Source organism: Canis lupus, chromosome 23 (assembly GCF_003254725.2).
Source record: "Canis lupus dingo isolate Sandy chromosome 23, ASM325472v2, whole genome shotgun sequence".
Classification (NCBI taxonomy): Eukaryota; Metazoa; Chordata; class Mammalia; order Carnivora; family Canidae; genus Canis; species Canis lupus.
Genome location: NC_064265.1, coordinates 33327829 through 33354299, shown reverse-complemented (window position 1 = coordinate 33354299; position 26471 = coordinate 33327829). Strand labels below are relative to the sequence as shown.

The 26471-nt window shown below is 38.6% G+C and overlaps 2 protein-coding genes across 11 annotated transcripts in view; both read right to left on the bottom strand.

Moving 5' to 3' along the window:
- Positions 1–12593, bottom strand: part of NCK1 (NCK adaptor protein 1) — a 76349-nt gene extending 63756 nt beyond the window's left edge. For 2 of the 8 annotated variants that reach the window (XM_049099678.1, XM_049099679.1), the window contains exon 1: positions 12448–12544. The gene's annotated coding sequence lies outside the window, so the exon portion shown is untranslated. Of the gene's footprint in view, positions 1–4556; positions 4653–11605; positions 11751–12048; positions 12218–12311 lie in introns of those variants that run through there. The other 6 variants (XM_025449074.3, XM_025449073.3, XM_049099677.1 and 3 more) reach the window with 6 other exon arrangements.
- A 3023-nt stretch (positions 12594–15616) lies between these two features.
- Positions 15617–26471, bottom strand: part of SLC35G2 (solute carrier family 35 member G2) — a 43639-nt gene continuing 32784 nt past the window's right edge. For all 3 annotated transcript variants that reach the window (XM_025449070.3, XM_025449071.3, XM_025449072.3), the window contains exon 2: positions 15617–19296. In XM_025449070.3, coding sequence (XP_025304855.1) covers positions 18040–19278 — 1239 coding nt within the window. In that variant the 5' untranslated portion in view covers positions 19279–19296 and the 3' untranslated portion in view covers positions 15617–18039. The remainder of the gene's footprint in view (positions 19297–26471) is intronic.

The window sequence follows — 26471 nt, the reverse complement described above, 5'->3', positions numbered from 1 at the left end:
ACTAAGCCAACAAGGTATCCCTTGAATTGACATTTAATAGAATGATGAGAGTGAGAACATGTGAATCTAGGATCTGTTCAGTGGTTCCAAGGGTGAGGTTTGGTGTATTGAGCCACTCAATACAGATCTGCCCATCACAGTTTTCCTTGGTCTCGGCATTCTTAACAAAGATACTGGTCACTGGATTGAAACAATCTCTGAAAGTATGGATGACTCTTTCCTACGGACAGATTTTTCCCGTGTTCCCTTGCTGGCCTGGCACTTTGTGGCAATACAAAATTACGTGAATACCATGCTTGAATTCTGCAGAGGAGATGTTACTCATGTGCTATTGGGTAAAAGATTAATTGGGAGTAATACACGTTACTTATAACCAAAATCATCTTCACCTCATTAACTTTACTTGGATAAACTTACATACAGTTGTGCTCTTGGACAGTGTGTAGAAGTTGCATGTGATTGATCAGCAGACTCAAGAGGAATTGGAAACAAGATCTCAGAAGTTCTGCTGGTCTATAACAGCAGCCATTTCAAATCACTAGCCACTGAAGGAAATGTTATTAGGCACTGCCTTTAGTTGGAGAAAAGGCTGTTATCAATCCACTAGCAGAGTAGCTATGCTGGTCAAACCTTTCATCGGGGGACAAAATCTGTCCTGCAAAACAAGAGCCTTCTATGTCTTTGATATTCCCCAGATCACTGAGCATAAAGTTTACATTTCATAGTTGCTAAATAAATGCTTATGGATTAAAAAATAAAAGTAGAGCTCTAAAAGCTGATTGTAGATAACGTAATTTCTCCCCTTGGACTATTTAAGAGAAACATCCTCTAAGTTGCTACTTGATTGTCAGAATCCTGGGAGCAATATAGGAGAAGAGGCCTTGGTAAGGGTCTCAACTTTGAGTATATTTACCTAATTCACAAGTTTTTTGTAGAACACCTGGTCTTCAATTATATTTAGTGCCCACCCCTGTCTCAGAGACACTCTGGTTTGTCCTCTACAGAGAATAAATCTTCAGTCTTCTGCTAACACAGTAAAGAGGCCAAGGACTCAGCTATACAAATTGATGAAGAGATCTAGGTTTGAGCAACCTTTTATCCCTTTTTTATTTGTAAAAGCTTATTAAGATATAACTCACATACCATACAACTGACCCATTTAAAGTGTACAAGTCAATGGTTTTTAGTATATTTAAAGAGTTGTGCAAACATCACTACAATGAATTTTAGAACATCTTCATCCTACCAAAAAGAAACCCATACCCTTGAGCAGTCATTTCCAATCTCCTTCTAATCTCCCCTACTCCCAGCCCTAGGCAACCATTACTTTACTGTCTCTATATATTTGCTTTTTCTGGACATTTCATACAGATAGAATCATAAATATATTGTCTTGTGGCCTGGCTTCTTTCATTTAGCATGTTTTCAAGGTTCATTCATGTTAAAATAGTATCAAAACTTCATTCCATGTATTCCAAATAGTATTCTATTATGTGGATTTGCATTTCATTTACCCATTTATCAACTGATGGACATTTGTGTGTTTCTACCTTTTGGCTATTATGATTGAGCTGCTACTTAAACAGACTTTCAAGCAATTTATTTTTAGCACCATTCTCACCCCTTCTTCAACAAAAGTACCTGATGCTGCCAATCCAAGAGCCTGAGGATTCATTTCCATTTATCCTACTTCCAGTTTAGGACTGAACTTTTTTTTTTTTTAAGATTTTATTTATTCATAAGAGACACAGAGAGAGGGGCAGACACATAGGCAGAGGGAGAAGCAGGCTCCCTGTGGGGACTCTGATGCGGAACTCAATCCCAGGACTCCAGGATCACGCCCTGAGCCAAAGGAAGATGCTCAACCACTGAGCCACCCAGGCATCCCTCCTTTCAATTATTTTTATCCTTTATTCTAACACATATGTCTTAAGCTCTGCACTTTGCTTTAACTACGACTTATCTATATATCCCTTGTTATATCATATTTTCATCACTCAGTTCAAAATAGCTTCGTGCATGTTATTACTTTAATTCTTGGGTTACTTACTTAGGAGTATATTATTTAGTTTCCACTAACAATTTTCTAGTTATTTTTTATAATTAATTTCGGGCTTAACTCCAACATATCAGAGCACATACTCTAGAATTAATTATTTCCATGTTTTTTTAAGGTCCAGCATATGTCAATTGGGGAAAATTTCCACAGGCAATGGAAAAAAAAATCTGTATTCTGCAAGTGCTGGGTGAAATGTTCTATGCATATCAATTAGACTCATTTGTTACTTATGTTGTTCAAATCTTTTGATTTTTTGTCTTAGTGTTCTACTGATTATACAGAGAGGGTATGCTAAAATATCTCATATGTTAGCTTATGGATTTATCGAATTCTTTTAGTTCTGTCAGTTTTTTGCTTACCAGGTTGGCAAAAATTAGAATAATAATGCTGTTAAGGAACACGATTTGTTGGTAAAAGTATAAACTGATGTTTTTCTAAACAGCACTCTGGAGACAGCAACATTAAAAACAGTATTTTGAGGGGCACCTGGGTGGCTCAGTGGTTGAGCAACTGGCTTTGTTTCTGTATGTGTGTGTTTAAGATTTTCTTTATTTATTTCATGAGAGAGACAGAGAGAGAGGCAGAGACACAGGCACTGCCTTTGGCTTAGGTTGTGATCCCGGAGTCCTGGGATGGAGTTCCACATCAGGTTCCCTACAGGGAGCCTGCTGCTCCCTCTGCCTATATCTCTACCTCTCTCTCTATCTCTCTCATGAAAAAAATAAAATCTTAAAAAAAAAAAATGATTTCGAAACCGGTTATTTTACATCTAAAAGTGACTCCAGGGATCCCTGGGTGGCGCAGCGGTTTGGCGCCTGCCTTTGGCCCAGGGCGCGATCCTGGAGACCTGGGATCGAATCCCACGTCGGGCTCCCGGTGCATGGAGCCTGCTTCTCCCTCTGCCTGTGTCTCTGCCTCTCTCTCTCTCTCTCTCTCTCTCTCTCTCTGTGTGACTATCATAAATAAAAATTTAAAAAAAATAAATAAAAGTGACTCCAAAGTTCTTTGTGCACCAACACTACTTAGCAGTCAAATGGATTTATAAATCCTCATTTAAACCTTACAATAATCCTTTGATTAGGTATCATCCCCATATTACAAAGGAGAAAAATGAGGCTTATTAAGGCTAAGTCCAAACAGTGATGAGGCCTATACTGGAATTTAAGCTGACTCCACAATCTCTAAATTAGAAAATAAATGTAGCATATGATCTTATTCTTTTTAAAGTGAGCATGAGCCTGTATAGCCACAGAAACAATTCTGGAATACACATATTAAAAAATAACAGTGATAAATACTAAAGACATCATTTAGAGAAATGAAAGATAATTTTACAAAAAAATCTGTGATGAGACTGTTCATACAATTAAGACTAAACATAACTTGAGTTTTTTGGCAGCTAGAACTAAAAGGAAAAGACATTTTATTTTTTTCTTCTAACAATGTAATCCCATTTCTCCCACTCTGGTATGTGGCTTAATTCTCCCTCACATTTCTGACATCAGGTAGAAAAATACAATTTCACATGTATCTGTATATATGTATAAACACACACTTATACAGATATATTTGTATATGTATTACTGCCTAGAACAACTTCCTGCCTAGAACCAAATTATTCTGCCAGATATGATTTACTAACTAGAGAGGGCTGATGAAAATGACTCAGTTGTCAGTATGACAACTGCCCCTTTGCTCATTCTTCACAGTACACATGCCTAAATTCTGCACTTACATGACAAGACAAAGAACAATGCAACCATATATATAGTATGTTCCATGACTTATTTCTTCAACATTTTGCTTATCCTACTCTTTGAGGTTTTTTTGGTTTTTTAAAGATTCTGTTTATTTTATTCATAGAGACACAGAGAGAGAGAGAGAGAGAGAAGCAGAGACAGAAGCAGGCTCTATGTAGGGAGTGGGCCTCAATCCCGGGTCTCCATGATCAGGCCCTGAGCTGAAGGCGGCGCTAAACCGCTGAGCCACCCGGGCTGCCCCTCTTTGAGGTTTTATATTAAAAATATTTCATATTTCTTATAATTGAGTATAACCTACTAATTCTTAGTCATAACTTCCACAATATGTCTAAATTAAAACAAAGAGCTTCAGGAAGTTCCAAGATTACAAACTGAAGCTTGAGTGGGAGTAAAGTAGTAGTCCAGAAACAGCTTTATTAAAAGAAATCAGAAACTTAATAACAAGGACAGAGTTAGGCACCTTTTTCTCTAAAAGGTCAGATAGTAAATATTTTAGGCTTTGTGGGCCACACACCTCTGTCACATATTCTTCTTATAACTCTTTAAAATTGTAAAATCATTCTTAGCTCAGGGCAGTACAAATAAGGTTTTGGGGATGGTCCAATTAAAATAGTGGATTTAAACTTTGTTTTTTTGTTTGTTTTTTAAGGAAATTAACCCAGAAGGCAATATATACAGGAAAGCAAACAATAGCAACAAATTTTTGTAACCTAAAAAGATAGACAACTGGTAACTACCTCAGTGATTTCCAGAAAGGTGACGCCTAACTCAGGAGTTGAAAAACCCAATTTATATCCTGGAATCTTCAAGAGTCAGGAACTGGCAGCACCTGCTACTGCTTAAATTGAGAAAAGGAGGGGTTAAATAAAGAAGACTAGGTGAAAGTTAAGTGGTTAAAACCTTAGAAGTTTCCTCTCCAAATCTTCCTGATAGTTGGCTACACAAATCTGAACTGGGGGTCACCAGATATAACCAAAAATCTGTGTACCCTAAAAAAAAGTGGGGAATGAGAAATCCAGTCCCTCACATACTCATATATACACACACACACACACACACACGGGGGGGGGGGGGGGCAATCAAACCTTCAGCCCTCAAAAAGACTGTGTTTTCCCGCAAGAGGAAATAACTCCCAAACAACAGTTTTCTCAAAAAAATAGCTCACTTGGACCACCATGCAATGAAGTTCCAAGTCCTTAAGACCCCGTCAAGTCAAGCTTTCAATCTTAAGATAACATCCAAGAATTACTGACCCCTGAAGTAAGCCTCCAACATAAAAACTAGCAACCAATTTAGAAAGAGAATCTTTAAGAAACAAGGGTTAAAAAAAAAAAAGACATTTTTATACCCTCAAAAATTAGAGAAGAAAATGTATCTCTGAAACTAGGAAAGGATGCTCTCTATAAAAAAGAATTTTTAGAGAACAAAAGGAGTTCTTGGGAAATCAAAATCTTGCTGGCAAAAATGAAAAATTCAACAGAAGGCTTAGGAAATAAAATTAACAAAACCTCTCATATGATATGGAGCAAAAAGACTAGGAGATGAAAAACAAAGACGAAAAATAAATACCAAAGGGATAGTCTGAGATACAAACAGAACTAGCAGAAATAACAGAAAATCTTCAGAGGAAGAAACAAAAGGAAGGAGAAGAAACTATTGTCATAGACTGAACTGTATCTCCCTGACCATCCCAGTCACGTTGAAGCTCCAATCCCCAAGGTGATTGTATTTAAGGACGGGGACTTTAGGAGGTGAGGTTAAATGAGGTGTCATAAGGGTGGGGCCCTAATCCAATTGAACTGGTATCCTCATAAGGAAAGGAGGAGGAAGAGAGGTAACTCTATACAGAAAGGCTTTGTAAGGACACAATGAAAAAGCAGCTGTCTACGAGCCAGGGAGAGATCTCATCAGGAACCAACCCCAATAGGACCTTGATCTCAAACTTCTTAGCATTCAGAACTGTCAGAAAATAAATTTCTATTGTTTAAACCACCCAGCCTGTGGTATTGTGTTATGGCAGCCCTAGCAGACTAATATAACCATCAATGAAATAATTCAAGAAAATTTCCCAGAACGGACCAACATAATTTTGCAGCTCTGGAGGGCACAATGAATATCCAGGAAAACGCACAATAACAGATGTACCATCATGAAATTTCACAATATGAGATACAAAATTCCAAAAAAGCAAAAAAAAAAAAAAAAAAATCAGGATCAGGAATCAGAATGTTTTCAAAATTTTCAAAAGGATCACAAACCAGAAACAATAGAAATGCCTTCAGAATTCTGAAAGTAAATTATTTCCAACCTAGAATTCATTACCCAGCAAAATAACATGAAAAGAGCTCCCCTCCAAAAAAAGAGGGCATTTTATTAATCTAAGATCTCAGCCTTTCACAGGAATCTACTATGGGATATATTCTGCCAAAGGAGGGGTCAAACTAAAAACAAATAAACAAACAAAACCTACATGATTCACAGGAAATAAGAGATTTAACACAGAAGAAAGGCAAGGGGAGTCACTTAGTCTTATAGTAAAGAGAGAAATCCCAGAAAAGTACTATGGACAAGACAGCTGCTCCTAGCAGGTTTAAAATTGATAGACAAAGAAACAATTAACTATACTCTCAGGTATACATACCCAAAAGAAATGAATGTGTATGTTCACTGGAAGACTTGTAAGTAAATGTATATAGCAGCTTTATTCACAATAGCTAAAAAACTACAAACCAAATATTCATTAATGAAGTCTTTTTTAATTGTCTATTTCACCCAAAAGACTACTACTATCAGTAAAAAAGACCAACTTCTACACCCAACATCATAGGTGAATCTAACAAACACAATATTAAGCAAACATAGTTACCCACAAAAGTATATACTGTATGGTTCCATTAAGCTCAAAAACAGGCAAAAATAACTTATAGTAATATAGGTCAGAACAGTGATTAACTTTTGAGGATAGGAAACAGGGATTGAGAGGAAACAGAGCTTTCTGGAGCACTGGAAATGTTCTTTACCTTGATGTGGGTGATGGGTATGTTGACAAATATAAAAACTCACTGAGCTATACAATGAAATTTGTGTACTTTGCTATTTTAAAAAATTTAATGAAACTTTCTCTAACGAGTTTTTAAATAAATTGATGACATTTTCAATTGTACCATCTCAAAACAGGAATCAATCAAAGGGAAAAAAAATCTAAGGCCTTATACACAAAGATCTTTATTTCAGAATTATTTTTACTAGGGGAAAAATAACACCTGGAATAAATTTAAGTAAATGGGTACCATGCAAAATCTGGATTTCTCTGGTGTGAGAAATTAGTTGGCTTTTTTTTTTATTACCAGCAGCCAAACTTAATACTAATTAACCTAAGGGAGCCATCTGCCCAGAGGAAAGAGCATGTTCCCACGTTCCAAGGTTTAAAAAAAAAAAAAAGAAAGAAAGAAAAACACCTGGCTATTGAAGGCAAAAGTAGGGGAAAGGGAAAATGGCAAGAGATGCAACTGAAGTAGGTAAAACTCAAGTTGTGGATGGCCTCCTTATAGGTCTTTTTAAGAATATGGAGGGGTGCCTGGATAGTTCAGTCAGTCTTAGAGCAGGTAACTTTTGTTCTCAGGGTCATGAGTTTGAGCCCCACACTGTGTGCAGATATTACTTAAAAATAAAATCTTTAGGGCAGCCCTGGTGGCTCAGCAGTTTAGCACCGCCTTCAGCCCGGGGTATGATCCTGGAGTCCCGAGATCGAGTCCCTTGTTGGGCTCCCTGCATGGAGCCTGCTTCTCCCTCTGCCTGTGTCTCTGCCTCTCTCTTTCTCTAAATAAAATCTTAAAAAAAAAAAATCTTTAAAAGAAAAAAAATAATGGAAAATAAATGGGGGGATGGATAGGAAAATTCAAGTAACTGACTTCCAGGGCAGCAGAATTCTGGGGAGAAGGGTCTGTACACAAAGTATTCTAAACGTTTCTAAAAATAAAAAATGTTGGGGCATCCAGGTGGCTCAGTCAGTTAAGTGCATGCCAGTCAGTTAAGTGCATGCCGTTGGCTCCGGTCATGATTCAGGAGTCCTGGGATGGAGCTCCCAGTCCTGCTCCCTGCAGTTTCTCCCTCTCCTCCCTGCTCATGCTCTCACTATCTCTGTCTCTCTCAAATAAATTAAAATCTTTTTTTTTTAATTTTTTTTTAATTTTTATTTATTTATGATAGTTACAGAGAGAGAGAGAGGCAGAGACACAGGCAGAGGGAGAAGCAGGCTCCATGCACCAGGAGCCCGACGTGGGATTCGATCCCGGGTCTCCAGGATTGCGCCCTGGGCCAAAGGCAGGCGCCAAACCGCTGCGCCACCCAGGGATCCCTCAAATAAATTAAAATCTTAAAACAAACAAACAAAAAGTTATACAAGAACATGTAGTACCCGGAAGCAATCAAGAATTTCTAAGGAAAAATCTCCAATGTCTTGTTTAATTAATAGAATGTTTTTGTAGTAAATATAAATTTTTGTTTTGCTGGAATGCTCAAAAAATATGGGCATATTAAATTCTTTGTTATATCAATTATCTATGTTGATCTAAATACAACACGATATAAGTACATACTGAAATTTTTAGAAGGCTGAGTCTTAAAAAAACAACAACAAAAAAGCTTTTCAGATGCATCTGTTTTTTAAAAACCTATTCTCACTGCTTTATTCAATTGGTCGGTTTCAACAAAAGCAGAAATTATTCATACCATACTTATGTCCATTTCAGCAGTACTTAAATACAATTTCAAAAAAAAGTGTTTCCACAGTTTATTTTAGATTTATTTAAACAAAAACCAAGTCATTATAAACAACCAAAAAAAAAAAAAAAAAAAAAAAGAGCTTCCAATCTGTTTAAAGCCAAAAGAGTAAAACATTCCTTCCAGAAATATTTCACCTGATACCTACATAGCCAACTCTTGCTACAGAAAAGGGGGAGGGGGGAGGCAACCCTATGCTGCTGCTAGTAACAGAAACTTAAGAGTTAAGAAAAAAAATGTCAAGAGCAAATATATAAAAGCTCTCTGACTCCTGAAATGGAACAAATGTTTTCAGAATATTTTGCTCAACAAACAGATTGCTCAATAATCGGGTTTCTGACAGATGAACAAGAGGACAAAGTAGCAAAATGTAAAAAAGTGTTGCTGTTCTAAGAACTTAAAAGAGAAAAAGAACATTTAGCTAGATGATTAAATTTAGTTATGTGATAAACCCTACCAGTTTCCTCCAAACCACTGCAATTTTCCCGTCTACTTTGAAAGCACCCAAATATTCACTCTTTAAATCAAGAGATTCAAACAAACTAAAACTCCAGTAGTAAAAATTCTAAGAGATCCATTTACATTTTTTTCCATTTACTTTTTAATGAATCAGTCTCAACTATAGAGATGACAATATTATTTTTGTAAATGTTTTTTTAATGCATCTAACAACCATAGAAAAAGACTTTAAATCAGTTTTAATGATTTAAACAATCCAAGTCATGAAGATCCCACTGCCCTTACATAGAAGTTTTGAATCTATAGAAGGCATAGACACAAAAATGCAAAGTAATGTGAACCAAACAATACAAAACTGCGTTCCAAGAGATGAAAAGTAGTATAGCTTCCTAAGAAATACACATTAAAAAAAGTTTTTTAAAGAATACACAGACCTTGAGTTAGAAAATCAAGGTGTGAATTCCAGGTCTGCCCACTATCATTAGATGTGTGAATTTCAGAGTAGTTATTCTATATGGATTTCATTTTCCTTACCTATAAAACGAAAAGTTGTAATTCCAATGTTCCCACAGCATTGTTCCATAATATAATGACACAAGCCCACATAAGCTTAAAAAAACCAAAGGAATGATGAAACAGTAAGGGGTATGGGTTCAAAGGAAAGCAACAATACACAAAACAGAAAGATCTGGAAGGCTGCACTGAATTCAGGACCAAAAATGAAACCTCGATAAAATGACTTCATTTGCTACTTTGGTAATTTGGGGCAGGGAGAGGGTTTGTGTGTCCGAGGAGATTTCTTTTAATGAATAGGCAGGCTACCAAGAGGCAATCAAATTCTCAACAGATGCATACGTAGAAAAACACAAAGTCTAAATAAGAATGAGAGATTGGTTTAGAATGGACAGCTCCCATAGAGAAATAGTGCGGTCATAAGAAAAAAAGTTTTGAGCAGAATATTAGAAGAGTAGGAATTCTGAAGTATATTTTGTAGATAACAGGGCGCTACCGCTGGTTTCACAGTGAGGCAGATGGGGAAATGTGATTTTAAGATGAAGACGGAAGGCAGGACATACTAAGTAGGGAGAAAAGGTAGGCAGAAAATACAATTACAATCTAGTGGAAAAGTATCTCAAAAAAATTTCCAAAAACTTGCTGACAAAAATTAGCCAATGCTTTGTGGATAAAGGATGTCAAAGACAGAAATCAAGGTTTGTGTCTGGGTACCTGCAAGCGTAATACTACTAAAACAAAGTCAGCCTATGGAATCAGTAAAATGAGGATCATCCAGATAGAATTATTGCTTTAATTAAATAATCTTTAAATATCAGCTGTCTTCCTTAGGTGCCCTGGCTCAGTCAATTGAGTGACCACTCTTGGTTTCAGCTCAGGTCAAGAACTCAGGGTCATTTAAGGAAAAAAAAAAAGAACTCAGGGTCATGAGATCCAGCCCCAATCTTGCTCTGTGCTCAGTAGGGAATCTGCTTGAGATTTTCTCTTTTCCCCCTCTCCCTATACCCCTCCCTCTCTCTCATCCATGTGTGCAGGCCAGCGCTCTCTCTAAACAAACTTTTTAAATAAATAAATATCAGTTGTCTTCCTAAAACAGCACACTCAAGTATTTATTAAGAATTTCTCAAATGCTTAGTGATTTCATGAATTTCCTCCAATTTTACTCATCGACTAAATAACTAATCATTTAGTCTTCTGATGTAGAAAATATTTGGTATTTTTCCATATTATGAAGGTAAGTAAATAGTAAAAGTTATTGAACGATGACACTATGATGTAAAAAAATGGACTGTATACTCTATTTATTAAAGTCTTCCTGACAAGTGATTTATTACAATAATCACATTAAATCTACCTTGAGCTTTTTGGCAAGAAAATTCTCAAAGGTCCAAAAGAAAAAAAAAAACCCAGAAAGTACCATTCAGTATCTAACAAAACATTCTGTGTATGCTTTTAATGTTATTTACATGGACCTGAAAGCACTAGTAAAATCCGGACTAAAAGATAATGTGTAGAAAAATAAAGCGAACAATTTAAAGTTTAATATGTGAACAAACACAGCTGAGTCTTGAGCACTCTGCGAATGTCTGCAGATATTATAGCTAATTTCTCCAGATCACAATTTTCCCAAAAAAGAAAATTCCAGAGTCTATGATCAAGATGGAATGAAACTTACTATCAACCAACCAATGCATATTTCTTGAGATACTATCAAATTGTGGAAGAGAGCCTATTTAAGAACCGAATATTAACTGACAGTTCTCAAACAAACAAAACCTTTTCTTCTTGGATAATTTCCCTCATTTACTTTGTGACCTCGCTGAAGATTGAGATTTTAGGAATAGTGCTCTCCAGGTGCTTAGTAAATTGTAAGGCTGGTTTTTCATAAATCTACCAAAGTAAGACTTTTAAAAAATGAATACCTCTTGCAACGTTTACCCGTTTTGACCAGACACCGAGCTTCTTTGCTCACCAATCTGACAGGATTCGAAAAATTCTCAACTTCATTCTTCCCTAACTCCTGTTTCCTTACCAAATCTAACGGGTAGAATTATTTTTAGGTGACCAGCTCATCCGTTCGACCTTAACTGAGCGCCTATGATGTTCCAGTTCTCAGCCCTAAACAAAATCCAGCTTCCCGAGCTTCGAAAGGCAAATTTAACTTTTTATGGAAACACCTAAAAAAAAAAGTCACAAAACCAACTATTGAGATTTTTTTTTTTTTTTTACCAGATATATTCTACTTAAGTCAAAAGCTCACAGCCAAAGCAACAAGCAAACGTACGAAACACTACAGCAGGTCCCTACGATTAAAATAACCCAGATTTCCCGAGAATGAGAGAAACTGCTGGGGGGTGGGGGGAGGGGCACAGGGCACATCCCAAGGATGTCCACCCTCAGCACCGGTTGCGGCTCCCTCCCCTCCAGCAGAGCTGGAAGTGAGCGCACCCCTTCCCTCCTCTACCACGTCCCTACCTTCCCGGCCTCGGATTACGCCACAACAGGCGACAGGACTTTTTTAGGGAGGAAAAGCAGGGGGGCTCGAGCGCCGCGCACTCGACCTCCCAGCCCGGCAGGAGCTGCCGGCCAGAGCGAGGCCTGGGGCTGCGCCGCCCGGGGCACCGGCCAGAGGGTCGCGCGGAGCCACGATGCAAACGCCCAGGCCCGGCCGAGCGGCCTCCCCGCCCCCTCCGGCTCAGCTCTGGGCCGGCAGACGGCGCCCGGGGGGCTAACTTCACCAGAGAAGAGGAAGAAGCGACGCAGCCAGTAGCAGGCTGTGTGGACGCACGGGGAGACGGAAGGCTGGCTGTGCGTCTGCCTCCCGGCAGGAGCGTCCCACCTTCCCTCTGCCGGGCCCGTGCGGCCCCAGCTCACCTGAGGAGGGGACAGGGAGACCGCCGCGGCCGCCGCGATGGCCGTTACGGCACGAGGCCTCCGCTCCGCCGCCGCGTAGCTCTCAGGAGAGGGGCGGGACGCGCGCGGCGGGCGGGCGGGGCTCCGACGCCGACTGGCCCGGAGGCCGTGGGCGGACCCGCGCGGGCAGGAAACCCCCTCCCGGCACAATCCGATTGGTTCCCTTGCTCCCTGCCCTCCTATCCCTGAAGCGAGACCTGTCTGCGCCGCGCTCGGATTGGGCGGGTCCGCCTGTCAATCAAGCGCTGGGCTGGGCTGGGCGTGGAGCAAGCTGAGGCGGTTTGCGGAGAGCGAGCGAGAGGCTGGGAAGCGCCTGGCCTGACCCTCGCTGTGGTGGTTTCTGTCTCCGGCAGCTCTAGCCGGTTACTTTGGGCCTTCCTCCCCAGCGCACGGTAGAGACTCCACGGCAGACATTGCCGCCTCCCTGGTTCAGCCCCAGCTGTTCTGGGAGCTTCCTCCTGGTTTCTGCACTCGAAGAGGTTCTTGCCAACGAAAGGTTTTTACGGACGGGGAGAAAACGAAAAACAAACCAAAAGGCCTGGAAATGGGAACCTGAGAGAAAAAATGTAAGATGTGTGGTTAATTTGAGCCACAGCCCGGAATAAGCTGAGCCTGGGGGCCTTCCAAGTGCCTGGGTGCGTGGAGAGCTTCCAGTCTCAGCTGCGTTAGCCGTGCTGTGAGGAGGACAATGACCTGCGGTGCCAAGTGTGCCCGCCCGCGTTCTTAGCGGCCCAGCCCCAGCCACCTGCCGGGTCATCAAGGAGTGGGTTCTCCCCGCGCTAGTACCACAGCCCCTTACCCCGACCTGCCTCCTTCTTCTGAACCATGTCTGTGGCTCCGCTCCCCTTAGGCGTCCCCTTGTCAGGAAAGCCTGCTGAGTTAGATCCCTTTCCTGGAGCGGAGGTGTTTTTCCCAAACGAGCTGTTGAGTTTGTACGCACCCCTACCTAGATGGTAAATTCCTCAAGTCAGGAACCATGTCAGTATTATTTTTCCCCCACTACCTACTACATAATAGGTGTTTAGTAAATATCGTTTTAAGGCGTTAATACATCAATCATCCTTTCCCTTCTCTAACCCTGACCCTGACTGGAAGTCCCAAGGATTCACACTTTTTTTGCTTTTAACTTCGATATTATTCATTTCAGTGCTGATGAATGTGGTTTGGTTGCCATTATTTGGGATCACAAGGTCAAGCACAAATCACCTAGGACCCCCTCCTGGCTTCAAGTTAACTGGCCAAGTAAACCACGAAACTCTGGGCCACAGCTACCCTATGTCTGCATCCCATTATTAGCATCCAAAGCGAATAATGTAAGTGAACTTCAGATTTACTCTAAGGGTCTAAATACCTTTGCATATTTTATCATGAACTGCTATGAACTGAGTTTGTCCCCTCCCAAAATTCATGTGCTGAAGCTCTGACTCCTAATGTGACTGTATTTGAAGATACGGCCTTTAGGAGGTACTTAAGATCAGCTGAGATAAGAGTGAGGCCTTAATCCTAAAGGACAGTGAGAAACCTGGAAGAGAGCTCTCGCGTGTAATTGACCACGCTGGCACGCTGATATGGGGCTTCAACTTCCATTATCAGGAGAAATTAAATTTCTGTTGTTGGTAGCTCAAGCTAATACAGTAGTTTTATTTGTTGATACATCTTATAAAGTTTGTTGATTTGAGATGCTATTATATTCCTTTTTTTTTTTTTAAGCTGGAGAAATGATTGTCCAGAGGTGCAACTTCCATTATCAGGAGAAATTAAATTTCTGTTGTTGGCAGCTCAAGCTAATACAGTAGTTTTATTTGTTGATACATCTTATAAAGTTTGTTGATTGAGATGCTATTATATTCCTTTTTTTTTTTTAAGCTGGAGAAATGATTGTCCAGAGGTGAAAACGGTTTCTCCAAAATCATACAACAAACTGTTAGCAAAACCTGGCTCAGTTCAATTCTACTTACATATTTAACATGTAATGGTTTAGGGAGTATTAATATGAATATGACAGGGAAAGTGGTTCTTGCCATCAGGTAGCCCATACCACTGCCTTAAGTGGGGAAAATAAACCCAGAAAAATATGCTGAAGTCATAAGTTTAAATTTTATTTTGTAAGGGAGTATGTATTTTGAATGGACCAATGGTCTGAACAGACCCTTCACAAGATTTTGATCTAGCTCTCTTGACTACTGTGTGCCACCTACTTATGCAATAGAAGAAATAAGGGAGTTTTCTTTTAAATGGGTTTTTAGTTCCCAATAAACATTTTTTTTTTCTTTTTAGTTTTCCTTCAAGTTTCCTCATCATCATTCTTACCAGGAAATCTTAAAAAAAAAAAAGCTCAAAAATATGAAAAGGAGAAGTAATTGAAGATAAAAAAGAAATAGCAATGAAACAAAACATTGGGTAGAAGGGTAGTATGCAAAAGTCATGTATGAAATTGTAGGATAGTGACTTAGAAGGAATGGAGTACATGTTTTTATGGGGTGGGAGTTGTCCCAGAGACTTCCTTTTATACACCCTGTCTCCCCAACTTCCAAACATAAATAAACACATGGCTTCTTCTTCCTTTCTTTTAATAGAACTCAAACCAAATTAATTAGTGCTCAAACCCTGCTAATTAGTGCTGAGTGGACCAGAGACTAGCCAGAATCAGGTGACAATAATATTTAGACCAAAACTTACAACCTATGGACTGGAAATGGGGCTTTGAATAGGGATAGCTAATCTGTCTGGGATAAACACACGCAGGCAGCTCATTTCATTAATCCCAAAGGAAAGGATTTGGGAAGATATGAAATGGGGAAAATGAGCCTCCAATCTTTCCTAGGAAACTTGATAGCTTATAGTTAGAAATGATTAAAGAATGATCTGGTTTAGCATCACTGCCAGGTAGAACTGTTCAGGGCAACAACAAAAAAGCCCTACTTACTAATCAACAAGAAGTAACTAATCACAAGCTTGACTATGAAGTATAAAAATCAGTGGTAACTAAATTTAATTTCTGGACTAAGTACTGTTATGCCTTTATGGGAATTAATTCAACAAAAATTTATTGAGTCCACTCTGTGGTAGGCACTATAATAGGTCTAAAGATCAATCTTAACTGAAAAGAGCTCAATCCAGTGTCAGAAAATGAGATTTAAATATATTTATTGTTAATATAGTTAATACAGCTACATAGATATATACAGGGGGATAGTAAATTACAGGGGGAGTTGTGTGGTCAGGCTAGTCAGGCAAATAAGCAAAGAAGAGATAGGTTTTCCACATAGAGGGGCCTGCATTTAAAATAGTATTACACAATTAAAAAGTTTTATTACACAATATTGCTAGAGCAGATGATGATTAGAAATGTAAGCAATAGCAGCTTATAGAAGTTAAGGACTTTATCCTTTATCCTATAGGCAGTAAGAAGCCATCAAGGGGTTTTTTCAGCACTTTAAGATGTCATTCTGTAATTTTTTGGCTTCCAATGTTTCTGATGAGAAGCTAGCTGTTAAGTCTTACTGTTTTCTTATATGTCATATGTGTTTTTTCTTGCTGCTTTTAAAGTTTTCTTTATCAGCAGTTGTACTATGTTTATAGGTGTGGTTTTCTTTGTATTTATGCTGCTTGGGGTTCACTTATTTCCCTGGATCTGTGGATTGCTGATTGATATTGTAGTTTCCTTTTATCAAATTTAGAAATGTTTTGGCCAACATTTCTTCGAATATTTTTTTATGCCCCTTTTCCTTTCCTCCTCTGAGACTACATTTACTCTTATGCTAGACTTCTTGGTTGCAAGTACAGGTCATTCCAGACTCTGTTCATATTTTTTTTTTTTCAAATATTTTGCTTTCTGTGTTTCAATTTGGATAATTTCCTCAATTTAGATAATTGAGAGCCAGTGTCTGGTAATTCCTGGAAAATCTAAATATTAACTTCTTCCCAAAAGCCCAGATACCCTACTAATGATTATGGGCTCTTTTGGGGAAGGTTTAGAGACATATTAGTCAAGATGACAGAAACTAGAAACCACAGGATATTACAACAGAAAGATTCTAGTATTGGGTATTGATAGACTAAAAAAGCAAAAAGGGAACACTGTAGTAGCCCAGAGGTGGTAACTGTATGGAGCAGCTACCACCGTTACGGTAAGTGAAAAAGAGAGGTCAAGGTTGGACTATAAAGTCTCAGAAGCTCAGAAGAATGACCCAGCTGAGCTATGGCTCAGATCCCAGAAAGGATGCTGTTTAGCTGGTCCTCCTACTGAGAGGGCCATGATGAGGCTGGTTAGGGGATAGAGGACTGCCAAAAGAAGCTCAAGGCTGGTATCAGTTACTGCTGCTGGACCAAAGGGCTATTGTTGCTTATTGCTGGGGTAACAGTGACAGAAACTGCAAAAAATGGAAAGGACAAAATCCTTTCCCTCCTTCTCTGTCTTCCAGTCTCCCTCTAATGCCCTTTTTTGGTAGAATGTAGTAGGAGACCAGCCAGCATAGGAAAAATGTAGTTCGCGGGGTCTGAACCATAGCATCACAGAAGAAAGTATAGAAGACTGAATTTGGAGCTACAATAGCTCAATAACAACAACAATAGCTTAATAACCATAATCAACATTTGTGGTACTAAACTAGTAAAAATTGCCAAAATTAGATCCAAATCAATGCTACTTTATATGGTTTTACTGGTTTTTATGCCCTTTTGAAAAGAATTTCAAGTTACCATGTTGTATCAGTTTTCTGTTATACTGTGATTCCTGTTAGTGTCTTTTGCCAGGGGTAAGGAGTACCTTTACTATATAGCTCACACGTGTACTTGCTACAAAATCATAAACAAGGGCAGTTTTGGAAAAGATCTGTAAAACTAAGGATAAACAGACCCTGCCCCAATATTAAGTTTCCCAACATCATGAACAACGTGCCATAGACCAAGTAGAGCTGTCAAGAATCCAGTCTTCTCCCTACTTCCATTTCCTACACATTACCTAATGTAGCCATAGCAAAGGAAAGACCACTTGCCTATTTGAAAGTAGGACAACCACTATAGTCATTGAAAAAACAGCTGTTTTCCTTTGTTCCCTCTTCCTTGCTTCAACTCAAGCTCCCTTACCCAACCCAGTCACCTCTAGTTTCTAATGTAAGTGGGTGACAAAACAGGGCTAGGTATTAAGCATTTCACCTTATCATGTACTTTTCACCAATGAAGATTTTTGAATATTGAAGAATTCTTATTAAACATTTGTAGAACACTGGGCATGAACATTTGTATAGGGCCACAGGAGTTCCATCTGAAAGAGGTCATTTCCTCAAGTATTATATTCTTTAGTGATGAAAGTTAACATTTCTCCTACGACAATTACCTTTTGTTATTTACAATAAAGACACAGTTTCATCATGTTTCACATATTTAATATTTGTTTTTTAACATATTAGAGTAGAACAAATGTCTACATCTGCATAATTATATATTATATAGCACTCTGTCAATTATACAACACAAGACATTTATAGGTAAACATTAAAATGGCAGTGTACCTATTAATAACTAAATGTTAACAAGATAATAATCAAGCATTCATTTAATGGGAGAGTCTAGTATTTCCTGATAATCCTGCCTTCTTAAATTCCTCCAATAAAGTTTATAACCAGCAAGGACAAAAACACTAATCATAATAATTACCCCTCCAAAAACATCATAGACACTCGGAAATATGTGTAACACTAGAAGCTGCAAGACCATAGCTACTACAATCTCTAGGTGTTGTACTGTGCTGACCAAAGCTGGATGGAATTTGTCCAAGGCATAGTAAACTCCTAAGAATGCAGCAGTGGAACAGACGCATATGGCAATGAGATAGCTCCAGGTTTCTCCATCTAATGGGATGATGGGTTCTTGAAGAACAAACATAGTAGATATTCCCCAGATTGTCCCAGTCCAACCAAAGGTAAACAGTGCAGTCCACATGCTGATCTTTTCTTTAATAGATCTGTACACTATCATAGAAAGAGCAGTGGTCAGTCCAGCCATCACTGTCATAGTGTACCCAAAGGCTTCTTTCCAGGCATTTAATAAAGAATTGTCTTCATCAACAATGTTGGGGATCATGACAAGACAAACACCTAAGATGCTGCAAACAACTGTAGCCATGTCAACATAAGCCATTTTCTCATCTACAAGTAAAAAAGCCAAAATGGCACTGAAAACTGTGGTTGTAGCTCTCCACATAGTGGTCCCATTGCTGGGAGGAACTATTGAAAATGATGTATAAGCACAGGTGATAGAGATAACATTGCATACACCATAAAAGAAGAGTCGTAATCTGTATCCACTGGGTCCAAAGGGGGCCTCCTGGTAGTAACACACAACTAACACAGATAAGACCTGCAAGACAGAACGGATAAAAATCAACTCTAAAGATGGAACTTTAGAACGATCAGAAACAAGCCTAGTGATAAGAGCTACACATCCATGAGCCAAAGCAGATCCAAACAGCACTATCCACATTTTTCTGGATTGAAAAATATTTTTTTCTGCAAAGCTCTGGAATTGTCCAATATCATTGGTCATTGGGTCTTCTGTTAGTGGAGGTCGAGTGTCCATGGTTCCAAAGAAAGTTCTTCCTTTTCTTTTCATTTCACTCAGCAGGCCTTTCTTTGGATTTTCTTCCATAAAATTTCCATAGTCTTCATTGATTTCTTCATATCCATCATCCCCAGGCTGGGGATAATGAGAAGTATATTTCACCATCACCGTGTTGGGATGTATTTTCACCCGTTTTTTAACTGGATATTTTTTGGAGGGAGAAGTATCCATTTCTTCAGATAATCAATTCTATTTAAGAAAAAAAAAAGAGACAAATGTACATATTCATTCAGTTGAAATTTAGTTTTAATTTCTATTCTAATCACATAGAGGTTGTAATAGTAGTTTTAAAAAAAGGAGTAAGAAGAGATCTAGCAATATGCCTTATCAGATGTAGGAGGCCCAATGAAATTGTCTGCCCCTCATTCAGCTTATTCTTTGTATCTCATTCAGCTCTGTTTCTTATCTTTACACCACCAACAACTCATATTTTTCCATCTTTTCATTCCTATGTTTTTCTACTCATCCAATAAGAAAAACACAGAAAAGTAAATAACTTAGATAAGAACTTTCCTTTTCACTGTGTTCCTTTGTTTATATTATGAATTTTAAATGAAGAAGTCCAAAGTCTGTATAATATCACAATTAGCTTTATTGCACAAAGTATAGTCTTTTAAATATTTATTCTGGACTCTCCGTACAATAATACCAAACCATACATGTTCAGGTATATAGATAGACCAAAATTAGAAAAATTAAGATTTTAACTAAAATTACCCTTTAATTCAGCAATATCACTTGAGATTTTATCCTAAAGATATGATCACTTATGTGTTTAAAAAAGGAAAAAATAATATGTATTTGTATATGCTTATATAACATAAAGGAATTATGGAAAGATACAAAGTAAGGGTGGAATAGGGAACAAGAATGGAAGAAAACATTTGTACTATGTACATTTTTGTATTTTTATTTTTGAATCACGATATTGAAAAAATTAAATTGCAAACTAAAACAAGGTGTTCATCTGCTAAGAAAAAGAGCATACAAAAAAGTGTAGAAAAAATGTATGAATAGAAGGGTTCATTGCAGCTTACCATAATTCCATACAATGGAATACTATGCTATATATATCCATTAAAAATGACGATGCAAATCTTTATTGACACAGAAAGATGTCCATGACATTTTGTTAAGTGAGAAAAAAGCTTTGTTGTATGGATTAAATGAGATGATACATATAAAGAACCTCAGTAAATGTTAACAGAATCCAGCATCCTTTCACCTTTGACCTTTCTTAAAACACTAGGTGTCTTCTACACTGTTATTCTGTCTCCAAAACTTGTATTTGTTCATTCAGTTATCTTTCCTGTGTGTTTTCTTTTTTTCTAAGAACAATTTCCTTTCTTCCCAATGATTCCTCCCATTAAAAAAAAAAAAAAAAGAGTAAACCTTTTTATTTTTTATTTTTTCCTCCTTATGACATACCCCCATCCTTGCCAAAAACTCACCAGTTCTAGGATCTTAAACCATGGTCTACAAATCAAATCCTATTTTGTTCTTTGACACCAGCTGGGTAGCCAACTGTTTCATTCCTCTTTACTCTTTTCTCTGCTAAATGACACCATCTTCAGTTGGAAAAAGCCATTTAAAAAAACACTGCCTGTGCCTCAAGTTCTTCATTTTCCTAGCCTGGACCTCCTACTTGCAGTCCTTCCTGAATATTACTATGAAGCTAATTGATACTCTTTTCTTCCAATTTGTATCAAATTTGACTTCAGCTTCAATAATCCCAGATTAAATAGTCTTGGTCTCCCAAATAGATTTGCCTTCCCTAACCTCCTCATTTATGTTTGCAATACCTTCATTTCTCTAGTTCCCCAAGCTAGAAACCAAGGAATACTCTGAATTGTCTTTTCTGCTGTCACATTTTCATTTGGTCATCAGTCTTACTGTTCTTGTCTTTGGGATATTTCTCAGATTTTTCCTTTCTTATTGTGAATTCCTATATAGAATATTGCAACAGCATCCTAACTAGCCCCAATCCTTCTGCCATAAAGTCTGTCTATATTATTCCAATATATGAATATTATTATTATATAATCATATATACATAATTATATATGATTATATATTATAATATAATTATAATTAATATATTATTTATAATATAATATATTATTCCTATATAGGAATATATAGATAGATATATTATCTATATTATTATTTAATCTGTTTTCAAAAGATTCAAAACAAAACAAAAACCTCCCTTAAGCTTTCCCAATTTAAGAATTTATAGTGATTTCCTCCTGGCAACCTCACTGAATGTCAGCTCTCGTGCCTGGCTCTCCAGACTTTGCCTCACATCTAGCCCCTTTCAATATTTGGCTCCTTAATATTTGGCTGTGATCAGTCCAGTGCCCTCCCTGACGTCACTCCCCACACGTACATGTCATTTCTCCAAGTCTTTATTCTCACTAGTTTTCTCTACTCCAACTTTCTAAACATTGCTCATCTTTTAAGAAGGGCCAGTCCAAATTTTGCCCTTGAGAAAGAAGCTTTCCCTGGCCACTCTATAGCCTTTTTTTTTTTCTTCTTTGTCTAACATCTGCAGTAGTTCCCCTAATTTTATAATCTAATCATTTTATTATTTAGCTGTCTCAACTCAGTGGGGTTGTACCCAAATTTGCTATGTTAAAATCTCCTTTCTGCTAGTCAGCAAGTGTCTTGCTGACATCTCTGTTAGAATACATAACTTTTCAGGACACCTGGGTGGCTCAGCAGTTGAGCATCTGCCTTGGGCTCAGTCTCCCATTGGGCTCCCTCTGCTTCTCCCTCTGCCCTATGTCTCTGCCTTCTTTCTGTGTCTCTCATGAACAAAAAAATAAAATCTTAAAAAAGAAAAAAAGAACCCATAACTTCTCATGTGCTATCTATTGTTAAAATTTTGTCTTCTATCCATTCAAAGCTTTCCCCTTCCCTATCGCAGGCCAGATTTGTAGCTCTAGGGACATGGATAGAGAGAGGATGTGGTCTGCCATTTTACTCCTCTCATTCCCTCCCTTTGGAATCTGCACAAGGGCAATGCAATCTGCCTCTGGGATCCCTCCTTCATCTCCCTATTTTAGGCTCTAGCTCCTCCAGTGTTTTAGCACAGGGAGAAAGGAAAAGGAAACAGACACGTTTTATAATGGCTGCTGTTGTGTGATAGCTTTTTGATGTATAAACTTGGCTGAGCTGAACGACATTCCCTAGTCATTTAATCAAACACTAATCCAGGTGTTGCTATGGTGGTATTTTGCAGATATGATAAAAGTCCCTAATCAGAGGCACCTGGGTAGCTTAGTTTGTTAAGCCTCCAGCTCTCATTTTCGGCTCAACTCATGATTTCAGAGTCCTGAGATCAAGCCCCATATCTGGCTCTATGCTGGAGGCTGCATAAGACTCTGCTGTTACCTCTGCCTCACACCCCTGCCCCACCACCATTCACATGCAACCTTTCTGTCTCTTAAAAAAAAAAAAAAAAAGGCCCTAATCAGTTGACTTTAAGTTAATCAAAAGGAACTCTATTTTGTATGGACCTGACCTGATTGAGTGAGCCCTTTAAAAGAGGGCATGGGCTTTTCTTGGGATTGGAAATTCCAAACAAGTTGCCCTTGGTGTTCCAGCCTACTCATGATCTTTTCCTTACTACCTGTGGGCAACAAGCTTCTGCCTGTGGTCATGGGGTTCCAACATGCTCTTGAATCTTCTCTTCCTAACTGCCTGCCTTAAAGACTTCAGACTCATTTATTCAGCCCCCACAATTATATTAGCCAATTTCTTGTAATAAATCTCTTACTGGTTCTGGGTCTTAGGTTGAACCCTGACTCTGATAACACTGGAATTAACTCCTTGATTATTGTCTTTGTTTCTCTGTTAACTCTGATAGATCACTGATACTCTCTAGGTTGTACATATCCAAATGTAGGCTATCTTGGGTAAATTTTATAAGGCCTCCCCAATGCATAAATCACTGATGTAAGAGTGCCTTCTGCCCTAGGGCTTATGGCCCACAGATTTTTGCAGCTTGGTCCTCTTGCCTGGTAGACAGCTCTCTTGGGCAGGCACCAATAGTATCCACTTGGCCCCAGGAAACTCACATATCCTTATCACTCCAGTGAGTGTACAAACAATTTGCCACTGCCCCTTCTCTCCAATTGTATTTTTCTTTATTGAAGCAAGCAAAGGGCAAATTAAAATGTGCTGTCTAAACAATTTCCAAATGGAGAATGAGAAGGCACACTCAATTATTGCACATAATGATCTGGTATCCTTCACACTCAGCTATAAGGGAGGACTTGCCCCTCCCTTTTCCCATAAGGAAAAAGTATGACATTTTTCTTTTTTTTTTTAAAGGTAAATTCTTTTTTTTAAAAAAATATTTATTTATTTATTTATTTATTTATTTATGATAGACACAGATGAGAGAGAGAGAGAGAGAGAGAGGCAGAGACACAGGCAGAGGGAGAAGCAGGCTCCATGCAGGCACTAAACCGCTGAGCCACCCAGGGATGCCCTGACATTTTTCTTAAACCAAAGACCCATAACAGATAACATGACCCCTGTGAAGAGATTGTATTTTCCAAAGAGAACCACAAATCCAGTATCTCCCATACTACGTGTTTGGGATTTTCTTAAATGTGAATTTGACATTATTAAATAGAGAGGTGGAGTCTATATCCCATACCATTAAAAATAGGTTGGCTTTTGTAACAGTTTTAACCAATAGAGTATGGAAGAAGTGACATTGTGACTTCTGAGGCTGGGTCATAAAAAGTAACGTAGCTATGCCTTCCTAGTTGCAATACTTGTGCTTGGAGCTCTGAGCCAACAGATAAGCAGTCTGACTGCTCTGAGTCCAAGGTATGAGGAAGCTCAAACTAGCCCATGTATAGAAACCATATGGAATGGTCCTGAGACTACATTAAGAGAAAAAAAATGCCTGGGCATACCCCCTCCAGCTGCTCCAGCCCCCTGCTGTTCCAATTGTAGCCACTCATGTGACTTCAAGTTAAGAGACACTGAGTCAGAATCTCCCTGCTGAGTCCTTTCCAAATTCCTGATCTACAGAAACTATGATAGACAATAAAATGATTATTGTTTTAAGCTACTCAGCTTTGGAGTGATTTGGTACCTGCAGTAGATAACTGGAACACCCCACTGACCTCCCCAGTATAGTATAGGAAGGAATAGTGATCTCAGTGAAAGTTAAAAGCCTCTTGTATCTGGCCTTAATTGATGGACTTTTGAAAGTGGAACATTTTGGGGCATCTGGGTGGCTCAAATGGCTAAGTGTTCAACTCTTAATCTCTACTCAGGTCTTGATCTCAGGGTTATGAGTCCAAGTACCACATTGGGTTCCACAATCAGCATAGAGCCTACTTAATAAAAAAGTAGGGAGGGTGAGGGAGAGGAACATTTTACTCTCCATTTTAGGATCATGGATGCTAATTCCAAAGCTTTATTCTACATCCTGTTATGCATATATTAGTGTATTTAATCCTAGTCCAACTGCATACTTTATTTTTAGATTTTATTTATTCATAAGAGACACACAGAGGCAGAGACATAGAGAGAGAAGCAGGGTTCCTGTGGGGAGCCTGATATGGGCCTTGATCCCAGGACCCCAGGATCATGAGCTGAGCCGAAGGCAGACACTCAACCACTAAGCCACCCAGGTGCCCCTCCAACTGCATACTTTAAATTATTTTTTGCACTGTGTAATTTTTGTTTTTTTCTGTCAATGGATTAGTCTATGATAGACATATTCCAGGTATTTCTCAACACTATTAATATTATATTGTGTCCCACTGATCCCAAAACCATGTTATACTAAAGAGATACATAAAAATCTTCTCCAGTCTCTCTAGTTTTCATTTAATTTCAGGTTTCATGAATACAACTTATTAAACAGAACCTGAAATCCTGACTAGTTCCTACATTTTTGCACATTTAAGTCAACATGTATTCATTTCAAAGAATTATGAGGTATCATAAGCCCAGTACCATGCTAGGCTCTATAAATATGAAGATAAAACAGGAGTGGTCTCTGCTCTCATAGAGCTCACAGACTATGGAAGAAACAAGTAAAGTCAAATGTAATATTTTAGGAAGTTAATAATGCAAGCTACATGAAGTTCAAGGAGCTGCTGGAGCACTTACAAAAAACACCTAACCCAAATATGAGGCAGTCTTAGCAAGTTTCCCAGTGAAAAGAATACCTGAATTAACTTTATGCATATGTAACAATTTATCAAGTAAAGAGGAGAAGAAAAAATATTTTCTAGAGATAAGAAATTTAGAAGTCAGGGGTGCCTGGGTGGCTCAGTGGTTGAACATCTGCCTCTGGCTCAGATCGTGATCCTGGGGTCCTCGGATTGAGTCCCACATCAGGCTTCCCACAGGGAGCCTGCTTCTCCCTCTGCCTCTCTCTCTCTCTGTCTCTCTCAAGAGTAAATAAATAAAATATTTAACAACAACAAAAAAAGAAATTTAGAAGTCAGGAATGTTGGTTTTGGATTCTGGCTCTGCCAACTAGAGTAATAATTATATTTATTTTAAGATATAGAGTTTTAGAGGGTAATTATTGGGATCTTTTGATTCAACCCTCTTCAAACTCAATGTCTTTTTAATGATTTCACACTTCTACTATTTTGATATCTCCCATGTAAGACACTGCAGTTCAGTGATCACAACTTTCTACCACCTGTTCAAAGTTATTCGTTCTGACCATGTGCCAACTCTACTCCTTCCTCCCAGAGACAAAGGGTCTGAACTAATCTCATCACTCCAAGCTCCTCTGACAAAGATTTATGTGAGAAAGTGCCCTCCAAGGCAGAGGTGTATGTTTCAGTTGTGTAGAACAACTCAGCTAAGTAGAGAGAATATGAAACAATAGGACCAGAGGACCAGCCTGCCTGGCTACAAATGTATCAACCTGAAATGCTCAACACAAATGGATTAAAAGGATACACAATTTGATGTCTGCTTGAACAATGGGGATAATTCAGTGTGGCAAGCCTGAAACCAATATTTTTATCCAAAAGAGGCAATGTTTCTTAAGTTACATTCTCCATCATAAGGCCCACAGTCAGCTCTCTCCTACGGTTATGAAAATTAACACTGACATCCCTACTGTCTAGGTAGGAATTCTTGGGACAATTCCTTTATGGTACCTAAAGCAAATGTTACTTGACAGTGGGAGTTCTTTAGTTACCAGAATGATCCCTGTAATGGTAACAAGTCCTAGCTATAGGGGCAGCTGGGTGGCTCAGGCTGTTAGGCTTCTGACTTCAGCTTAGGTCATGATCTCAGGGTCCTGGGATTGAGGCCGGTGTCAGGCTCCCCACTTATTAAGGAGTCAGCTGGTCCCTTTCCCTCTG